Raw genomic sequence first — 10,964 nt, forward strand, 5'->3', positions numbered from 1 at the left:
TCCCATTAATGTTAACACTAAGTTTGTAATGAATTTGTTGTAATTTGGTGCTGATAGATTTGATAAATCAGCTTAACCAAGTGTACAAGCAATGTTTTATAAGTTTCAAGACATTGTTAGTGGAGTTAGGTGTGTTTAGGTGGCACTTTCTTCCTTTTGACAAGTTAATTACTTGTTATATGTAATGTTTTGTTTTTTTCATATATGATGATGAATCATTCAACAAATTTTCTCCTTATTTTTCTGGTTTAAGCTAAGCAATCTGTTCTTGTTCTTCTAACTCAATTTTTTTGTTTGTTCAGCAAGTCACTATAGCTTAAAGCTTAAGACTTTGCTGTAATTGCTTAATTTTGATTCTCAACTCCAACAGTCATTACATGCAACTAGTTTGAAGAAAATAATTCAATCAGATCAACATATGTATATCCAATATGAAATTTTATATACTTTTAATAAATAATAATTTTTTTGAGTTTTTATACATTTGGAATATATATTAGAATTTTATTATATTTTTTAATATATTTTTTTATAAGTTTTGATTTTTTTTTTTAGTTTCACTCTCACCCAAAATGAATTTAGACATAAAGTTATTTAAATTTATTTTATATATGCACATTTTAATTATTTTAAAAAATTATTTTAATTTTGTTGATCAGACACATCAATATACTGTCACGTGATAATTTTTGCTGGCTTCTATTTAACTTATGGTTTCCATTAACGAAAGAGACAAATAGTATATTTCCTCAGACAGGAAGTGAATAGTGTAGGTCCCATACTAAGGTTGAGGGATCCAGGATGACTAGTTATCAATACACTCGAATGAATTTGAAAAGATGATTATGGGCTCCTCTGAGATAGCATGTCATTATGACACGTGTCTAAGTCTAGATATGACAAATCTCCAGTTTATTTATCTTCTTTAAAGTATAAAGTAAAAATCAAAATGGAAAATTAAAAATGTTTTCTAAATTTAACAACCATTAAGAGTTGAAGCCAGAAAATTGGATGAGGACACGTTGTCCCGGTTTAGGTAATTTTTTAGAAAAAGTAGATGGTTTGATATCTCCCAACTCTTTCGAGCCAATGGCTGATGGTAACCAGCATTAAAAGAAAAAGATTTGAAAACTAGAAAATTTTGGGTTTTATTAATTTTTTTCATATGTTTATAATTTCTTTTATATTTTTATAATATTTTTAGTTTTAATGTGTTTAATAGTTTTTCTTATAATTTTATAATATGCTATATTTTTCGTAATCATATAGTTTTTATAATTTCCTATTAATATTTATTTTTATGTTTTGTACAATTTCTATAATTTTTATGATTTTTAAGAAATTTAAAGAGGATATATATATATTGCCATGTGGCACATTCTTGACATGCCACATGGTGAAGTAACCACCATTAAGGGCTTATACACAACTTGATAATTCAAGAGATTAATTGATTTTTTACATTCAGTTAAGGGCACATTTGAGCATTATTTTCGATTATGGTTGAATTGATTATTAAATTATTTTAGATGAGTTTTTGTTATATTAAGCTTCAAAATTGGGCTAATATTTGGATTATTTCTAATTTCATGCGAACAGGAGATTAAAAGTTTGTATTTAGGTTAATATGCCCCTAAATTTTCTTCTGATGTGGAATATAGTATATGTATAAAGAAAATGTCGAATTTTCTATTCCGCCATATATTGATGTAACCAAAGCTTCAACATTATTTAATTTACACGTCATTATATGATAAGTTTTAGATTTTGAATATAATTTTTACCGTTTAATTTTCAAAAAATAAGTTTGATTTTTTTTAAGTTTTTTTGAAGTTTTGTTTATTTCTTAAAAATAGAAATAAAAAGAAATTTATCAAATTTAATCAACATGTAAAAATTATATTCAAAATTCAAAACCGCGACATATTTCATTCATTGTTGTGAATGCAATGTGTAAATTAAACAATGTTATAGCCTTTGGGTACATTCATACACAGCAGAAATAGCACAGGTATCAAATTGGGCTTATAGGTACCGCATTGTACATGAGATGAAAGTTGAGGGGTCAAATGAGATTATTAAAAAGATAGACGTTGATTGCCAACAACTCTTATTCCACTTCCAGCGTCTGTATCTCATTTCTCCATTTGATTTGTTTTTCCATTTATAGTTAACACGCCTGCTAGCCATTCAATTGCAATGGCTCTTCCTCCCGTTTTAAACACCCTTTCATCCCAACCCCACACCCACAGCAAAACCCAAACGACTTGGCCGCCGCAGTGGGTTCCATCGGCAGATTTTCTCGGGGTGAAGACCTGAAGCCTTATTTGTACTTTGCTGAAGGGTGTAAGAACGGCAGTAGCTGTAAGTTCGTTCATGGAGATACAGCTACTACCGTTCTTACAAAACCCTCCAGCATGGTGGAAATTCAACAGCATTTTGTCCGCCTTTGAATGAAAACGAGAGATATTACTTGGAGGAGCTGAATCAGATATTCCATCAGATGTATATGTTTGGGGGCTTGCTATATTTTATTGCATTTGATAATGTAGCTATCATTTACAAGCAACATCCGAGATACACAAGGTAAACTTCTTCTCATTAGATTTACCTTCCTAACGTTTAAAGACAAAGGTACCAATGCCATTGTACGCTGTAATAATAATAGGTAGAAGTGGAGCAACATAATATATGTAGTGGATCAGCGGCTTTAATGTGTATTTTTTATCATTTCAACTAAAACTTAGCTCATTTTTACTTTTATATAAATTAATTTTTTACCAACATCATAACCTAGTTAGTTATAATGTACCGTTGCGAGCATCTATTGTAACTGTCTATGAGAAGATGCATGCAAACACTTATCAAATGATAGTTGTAAGATTTAAACCGACATAAGCCTGCGGGTATTTTTGATAAAGCAATAGAACCAAAAGCATAATAAAAACATAAAAAGAAAACAAAAATCACAGAGCAAAGGGTTTCCAGAGTAGCAGCCAATATTTCTCTTTGTAGTCCATGTCTTGAAGTATTTTCAAGACCCAAACTTAGCCCAATGGAGCCTAAAATGCTGTAGGTACAAAACACCCTCTTTATGAGATTATGTCCTAGGTGGACCCACTTAACTCCACTCGTTAAGCAAGGGATAAAGTGGGTAGTGGATTAGGTGCAAGATCCTTTTATATGGGTGGAGTGTGTTAACGCAGGACAAAGTAGACGGCACTTCCAAATGGCAACTCCGGTGAAAGTGCATGGCCCCCCATTGTCTACTGCTGTGTCTAGGGTCTTAGCTTGTCTCATTGAGAAAGATGTTCAATTCCAGCTTATTCCCGTTAACATGTCCAAGGGCGAGCACAAAAGTCCTGATTTCCTCAAGATCCAGGTACATACATATATGAATGAATTATCTGCTTCCTGAAATTGAGCTAAACTATTTTAATTCATGGCTTCGACAGCCCTTTGGTCAAGTACCGGCATTTCAAGACGAAAGCACCTCCCTGTTTGGTAATCAATCATTCCCGAACTTGCATTTTGTGGTTGGTACTTTTTGTTTGAGTATTGTGGCTAAGATTTTGATTTGGGAAATTGAATTTTGTAGAGTCACGGGCGATTTGTAGGTATGTATGTGAAAAGTATGCAGAGAAGGGGAACAAGGGATTGTATGGGAGCAACCCGTTGGCGAAAGCTTCAATAGATCAATGGTTGGAGGCAGAAGGGCAGAGCTTTAACCCCCCAAGCTCAGTTCTGGTATTCCAACTTGCATTTGCACCCCGAATGAAGATTAAGCAAGACCAATCCTTGATCAACCAAAACCACGATAAGCTGGCTAAAGCGCTGGAGGTGTACGAGAAAAGGCTAGGAGAAAGTCGGTTCTTGGCCGGGGATGAGTTTTCATTGGCAGATCTTTCCCACTTGCCTAACACACATTATTTGGTGAATGCTACTGATAGGGGTGAGCTATTCACTTCCAAGAAAAATGTAGGGAGGTGGTGGGCTGAGATTTCCAGCCGTGATTCCTGGAAAAAGGTCGTTGATATGCAGAAGCACAGCAGTTGATACAGCCTTGCTCTGTTAGCTCGCCTTTTCCTACATGCTACTCTTGTTGTTAAACTCTATGAGGGATTTGCTGTAATTCCTTCTTGTTATTGCCTTTGTTGTTTACTTTTCGAGATGATGGCATGATTAATGTATTTGGTTTTGAGAATCCGAGATATGATAAAGCTAATTTTATTAATAATTTAGTATTAGAAGAGCTTTAAAATTTATTTAAAATGTCAACTAGAAATTAATGTTCTTGTACCACATTTACTCTGCTATGGAACATTGTGAATTTGTGGAATGAGTTGGATCAGAAAACAGGGATGCCCCAATGATTGAATGTCATCATGAATGCTTGTTCAGGCCATTGAAGACGGTGTTTTCTCCTCTTAGAATGTCTCCCAGAACCTTTTGAGACAATATAGGGTAAAAAAATGTACCTGCAATACACATCATAACATCTCAGGAGAAATTCTTCATGCTTATAATTTTACATGCCGCCTGCTGCTAGACATTATAGCCCCAGTAATTGTAAATGAGAGCCAAATTTCTAGATCAATTTTAAGTTAAGATTCCTCTTAACGATATTTATAAAAACCTACTCGGGATGATGGATTCCCATAATTCATTAGCATATGAATCCTATTTAAGTTGATATTTGCAAGGTCAATGGATGTTAAGGCTCCAGGGTGGGATCATAAGCAGGAAATGAGAAAAGAATGATCTAAAAAAGAAAAAACACCATTTCCAGAAAAGTGAAGGGGCCAAATACAAAACCAGAGAATTATTTCGAACACCAAAACCCTGAAGTGCAGCGCCATCATCAAGGAGCTTCTCATTGTGGTGTGCTAGGCAGAAATTAGCCCAAACGTACCTCCTATAACCACAAAAATAAAAATTAATCTTCAAAAACAGAACTTTATAGTAAACGTAATTGCTCTGAAGTTTTTTTTTCTCTCTAATACATCAAAATGCCACCGATTAATGTGAGGGTGGTTTAAGAGCATAAACAAGATGATAAACCATGAAATGTGTCGATGACCCATCTTGGATTGCTCTAACTCGACCACTTTCTTCTTGATTGCGAGCTTCAAGTCTTTCACCGTGGCTGAATTCATCACCGCAACATCTTCAAATTCCAAGGAAAACCAATCCAAATAAGTACCGACTTTAATTTCAAACACAAATTATATGTGGCTAAAGGCCTGCCTAGCTGAGAGAGAGAGAGAGAGAGAGAGAGAGCATTTGAAGTGTACCGAAGGAGGTTCCATCTAATTTGAGTATAGAGATACACATGGCACTCCCCAGTTCAAGGTTGATTAGGGCATCGACATCGGACAAACTGGGTTTCTTAGGGATATCGGCGAGAATTGGATCGTCAAGGAGTGCGGTCAGTGTTGAATGTAACGCCGCCTTCTTCACGTTTTTGCTGTTGTATCCCATCACCTTCTCTTCCTCCTTCGCCCCTGACTCCATTCTTACACTATGCTGACGCTAATCGCCCAAAACCAAGCGTAAAGGGTATTGGTTGCCGATATGCTTCACTCGATTTTGGAAATTCTAAGTCAAATACTTTGATTCATGAGGATGGGCCAACCCAAGAATAAGAGGTTTGGGCTAAAACTGTTTGAGCTACTAGCCTAACCCCAATACTCTGAGCACATCTAAACATTGTAAACCACCGATTCCCAGCAGACAAGCATTATGCTCTTCCCAGCAGACAAGCACTATCCCAACGCATGCGATGGCTTAATTGAAAATTAACCATGGCTAATTTTTAGCCAAATCACCAAAGTGTTTAATGATTTCAAGAGGATAATTTTGGTAAGGTAAAATTATACATTTAAAGAGCCATCATTTTAAGGACGAAAATGAAATATTTAATGTCTTATTTTTTAAAATTTAATATATTTTAAAGTTATTTAAGATTTACATTTTAATAATATATGGCATAATGATTTTTTTCCCTCCAACTTTATAAAAGAAGTTATTTTAACTCTCTATGTCTCTTTTAGTTCTTCAAGTTACACTTTTGTCAAAAAAACTTCAAAATAAATAGAAAAAATAAACGTTTATACTTTTTTAAATTTTAAAAATATGAAAAAATAGAATTTTTATACTTTTTTTAGTAATTTTAATGATTTTTTATTTTTAAAAATATTTGTTATATTTTTTAAAAAATTTTAAATTTTAAAAAATTAATTAAATGCTGATGTGTCATTCATGTGACAATCCACATGTATGCTACATCAGCAAAGTTAAAAAAATGTTAATTTTTTTATCTATTTTGGGGTGACTTGACAAAAAAACACAAGTTTAATAGTTAAAAGAGATAAAAAATTAATTAAATGGCTAAAATAATTCTTTTTGTAAAATTGGAAGGCCAAATAAATCATTATGCCATAATCTATTTATATTGATTTTGTCACATTTGTGTGCTCATATTATTTTTTACAGATGTTCGTGTGTTTTTTTTTTTGTATTTAAAGTATCATGAATTTATATTTTGTATATCATGTATGTTTTAACATGTTTGTGTGTGTGTCGTTTTCATGTTATTCTTGTGTCTATCATGTTTAATGTAGTTTATTATAATGATTCAATTTAAAGATTAATTTGTTCTTATTGTCATGTTTATATTTTGTCTTACTTCATCTTATATTTTGTATAATTTATCCTAGTGATTTAATTTAAGGACAAAAATATGTTCGTATTGTATTTATATTATATTTTTGTAACGACTCAAAAGTTAGTGTTGTTGAAAAATGTAGTTTCGGAATCCTTATTACGTAAATCGGAACCGTAAATATTTTTATTAAATATTTAAAGAGATATATTAGAACTAAATTGAATATTGGTCGAGTAATTTTGTCGAAATAATGCTTAATTAGGTGCAAAGACTAAATCGTAAAAGTGTAAAAAATTTAATTATTAGTGAATTATTTTGTAGAACTTAGCTAAAGGACTTAAGAGGAAATTAAACCATTACTTAGTGTATAAATAAATTATATTATAAAAAATTAATAAATAAAATTATAAATTGAAAATGTAAAAGAAATAATAAAAGAAATGGATGTTATCTTGGTGGAATGAAAGACAAAACATATTTCTCTTTTCATTCTAAAATTTCGAAGCAAAGAAACAAGGGAAGAAGACAGACGGCTTTAGGGTTCCAAGTTCAAGCTTCAATTTGCTAACGTCGACCCAAATTCTTTGAAAAAGAAAGGAAAAGACAAAGTCGTTGACGAATAGCTCAGTGTTTACGGTTTGTGTTTCTATAATTCGAACTATTTATAAATTGCTGTTTATTAAACTGTTGTTGCATGGTAAGAACTTAAGGTGAGACATTTTGATATGATGAGTTGTTTTGGGATTGATTTGGATTGAATAAGGTTAGGGAGGACTAAACTGAAATTATGTGAAAAATGTATATTTTATATGAATATGTAATTGAATAAATATAAAAATGATTGATGTTGTCATGAGTGTGGATGAATGATTTAATGATGAATATATATATGTGAAATGAGATGTTGATTGATAATAAACTGAGTAATGAATACTCTATTAATTGTTCGGGTAGAGTCGGATATAGTTGGCATGTAGGAATAGTTCAGGGTTACTTCGACTATGAGTCGATGAGGCACTGGGTGACAATTTGCTTCGGTTAAATCGATGAGACACTAGGTGTCAAACTTATTGATAGCATTGGGCTCAACTATTTACTTCAAATTTATTTGGTGAGGCATTAGGTATCAAACTGGTGTGTTGGTTGGATCCGTGTATCCGTTTGAGTCCGAGTTGTGTTAATAGAGAGTTAAAAGATAAAAATACAATGTTTGTGATTGAAATGATGATATTAAATAAGTCTTCAAAATCCATATGATTGGAAATAAACTATATGAGATGTAATTGTTGCTATTGAAATGACAACTGGATATGAAATGGAAATTAAATGTGTAATGGAATATTCAATGGTGAAACGAATTGGAGCATTGATAGAAATGTTCATTGAAATTATGGATTTGGAAGTTTAGGTAGAACGTACCATTATATGAATTGAGATATCAAAAGATATGTGAAATAGATTTGCCATGTTTTAACATTACTAAAATGCATTAGATTTAATCAATTAATGTATGAATTGGTACAAATGACATATTAATTGTATAACATCATTTAATTATATCTTGGTCATTTTAAATGTATTACGTTATGTTTTAATGTTCGTATTGCAGAAATGGCACTGAGTTATACTCAGCATATGATTTTTTTTCGTGCGCAAATTAGGTATATTTTAATTCGATTGTTGACTCAGCATCCAGTGGCAATCCCAAACTCAAGTGTTGGTGATGGTTTTATTTTGGTCATGTCATGTACCTAAGGTGTCATATGGTTATGTAATACTCATGTTGGATTTATGTTGGTCCTTTTGAGAATTTTGTATAGGTATATATGTATATATGTTGGCAATGTCATTTTGTTGAATGGTTTGATGGTTATGCTTACAAGTTGATTTGGTAATGTGCTATGAAATAGGTATGGAAAGGTGATCGGCATGCCTAAGTTGAGTGGAAGTAATCTGGTAATATTGATGCATGTTTAAGAGGTTAAGTTTTATATTGTTTGAATGGCTAAATTGATGCATGTTTAGTTGATAATATAAGCTGCTATTGAAGGCATATTGGAATGGTATGAATGTGATGTTTTAGTTGATTTTGGATTATTAATTGAGGTGACAATTGTGACATATTGGTTAGACACTTAGGATGATTGTTGTAAGTGATGCTTTGGCATGATTTTGATGCTTTTGGAATTGATTGAGATATGGTATTTTTGGTTGCTTGTGGTATAAGTGAATTAGGGTTAAAAAGATTGCATTGAAAAGTATTTCCAAGTATACACGGCTTGAGACACGGCTTGGCACATGGTCATGTGCCATACACAGGCATATGGCATGGCTATGTGGTCTGTAAGTTTTGGGTGATTTTTGGTGCATATAGCCACAGTCTGTTACACGACCCAACGACATGGCCGTGTGACATATTTTTGAATTTTTACACTTTTGACCTACATGATAACAATGAGTTACATGATTTGTTCGTACGACCGTGTGACTCTAGCTTACACGACATCAGATTGTTACACGGCTTGCCCATACGGTCGTGTGTCCCATCCCGCACGGCCTCAGCCTTCCACACAGTTAGGGGACACGACCATGTGACCCCTGTTTTCAGTTTTTTCCTAACTTTACATTTTTATTTCAAATTGATCCTTGTTTGATACCGGGTTGATTTTAAGCTTTTGTAATGCTTGATATAAACCCAAAATTGATTGAATTACATGTTATACTTGTTCATATGTGATGAAATGATATTTGATTGAGTTTTTTTATTAATAAATTTCATGTAATTGTTTTGTAATTATTGTAGCATCCTGTTACTCAAGTTCGACGACTGGGCTGGGTAAAGGGTGTTACATTTTTTTGTGTATAAATTATTATGAACTGGTTTAAATTTTATGTGTTAATGAAAAATTAATTCTATGTAGATTTTGATACATTTGTGTATTGATGGCATGTTCGTGTAACTTTTTTTCATTTAATATTTTTTTTTATTTTTCATATTATTTTTGTATCAAATGTTAGTTTATTGCATAGTTCGTATTTTTGTCATTCAATTTTAATTCTAAGTTTATTTATTTGAGGTTCAAATCATTACACACTATATATTTTTCATAAAGTATTTATATATTAATATAAATATCATGTTCAAAATATGCGCTAATTACTCGAAGCATAGCAAAAGGATAATTTAGTTCTTCATAAAATCTATCGACAATGTCTTTTAATCCAGACAGTGGTTGAATCGGTTTGACTGGTTCAATCAATTCGTACTGGTTCTTGGGTCAACCATTTCAAAGCCTCCTCTGGACTAGTATTCCGACCAATTCTCGGTCTGACCAACCAGTCTAGTTTGATTCAAACAACATTGGCTATTAGAATTGTTACTTGTTGCACTACTGGAAAAATCATTATTCTGGACCCCTAACTAAAACTTTTGGGGTTTTGGATTGGATTTGGCATGCTTAACGGCACCAATAGTAGCCTCTGCATCTGTTGGGGTCGGGAGTGCATCCATCAACCATGTACAAGGTACTTGATTTCCACTAGGCACTGACTAAAATCTTTTTCCTATAAATTGGGTGATTCAATAGGAAATCAATTTTGGGTTCATTCCATTTCCAATTAAGAAAGCATTGAATTTAATTGCTCGACAAAGAATATAAACCCACTAAGAGAGAAAGAGAGGCAAAGAGTGACTGCCAAAAGAAAAAAGCAATAGTTAAATTTGACACACGCCTTTTTGACTATTCAAAAACCAATACTGTTAGGAGTATAAATGCTTTAAAAGGTAAAAACTGATTGATTTCATTAATGCACTCAATCACCTATTTATACAAGATGTGAAATTAAATAACAAAGATAATCCTATGATAAAGGAATTATAAGTAACAAAAAAATCAAAATTTAGATACAAGGATAAAATTAAATATAAACTAAAGGATAAAGGTAATTTAAAGTTTTGAACAAACTAAAGACTTGGTCTTTTGTATATCTTTAGTACGCCCCCTTAAGATAGAGGGTGAGCAACAACACCGAACTAGGGAATAAAATAATGAAATGTCTTTTGTAGACAAGCTTTGGTAAGAGCATCGTCAAGCTAATCTGCAACTAGAATATGGACAACTTCAAGATTCTAATGCTTAATATGATTATGAACAAAATAAAAATCACCTTCCAAATACTTCATCTTTATGTGGAGAAATGGATAATGGCACCAAAAAGTAGCACCAAGATTGTTTAAGAAAATTTTGAGAGGCTAAGTAAGAGAAGTTTGCAAGTCATTGAAAAGATTCATAACCTA

At 32.4% G+C, this 10,964-nt stretch overlaps 1 protein-coding gene and 1 pseudogene across 1 annotated transcript; one reads left to right on the forward strand and one right to left on the reverse strand.

Moving 5' to 3' along the window:
* Window positions 1-2,919: 2,919 nt before the first annotated feature.
* Window positions 2,920-4,204, forward strand: LOC107913663 (glutathione S-transferase F8, chloroplastic). Its single transcript, XM_016842313.2, has 3 exons — window positions 2,920-3,382; window positions 3,456-3,504; window positions 3,599-4,204. The coding sequence occupies exons 1-3, from the start codon at window positions 3,230-3,232 to the stop codon at window positions 4,054-4,056; spliced, it is 660 nt and encodes a 219-aa protein (XP_016697802.1). The 5' UTR covers window positions 2,920-3,229; the 3' UTR covers window positions 4,057-4,204.
* A 33-nt stretch (window positions 4,205-4,237) lies between these two features.
* LOC107913664 (U11/U12 small nuclear ribonucleoprotein 25 kDa protein-like) lies at window positions 4,238-5,754 on the reverse strand (annotated as a pseudogene).
* Window positions 5,755-10,964: the final 5,210 nt, after the last annotated feature.

Source organism: Gossypium hirsutum, chromosome D11, assembly GCF_007990345.1.
Source record: "Gossypium hirsutum isolate 1008001.06 chromosome D11, Gossypium_hirsutum_v2.1, whole genome shotgun sequence".
In the NCBI taxonomy this organism is placed as follows: Eukaryota; Viridiplantae; Streptophyta; class Magnoliopsida; order Malvales; family Malvaceae; genus Gossypium; species Gossypium hirsutum.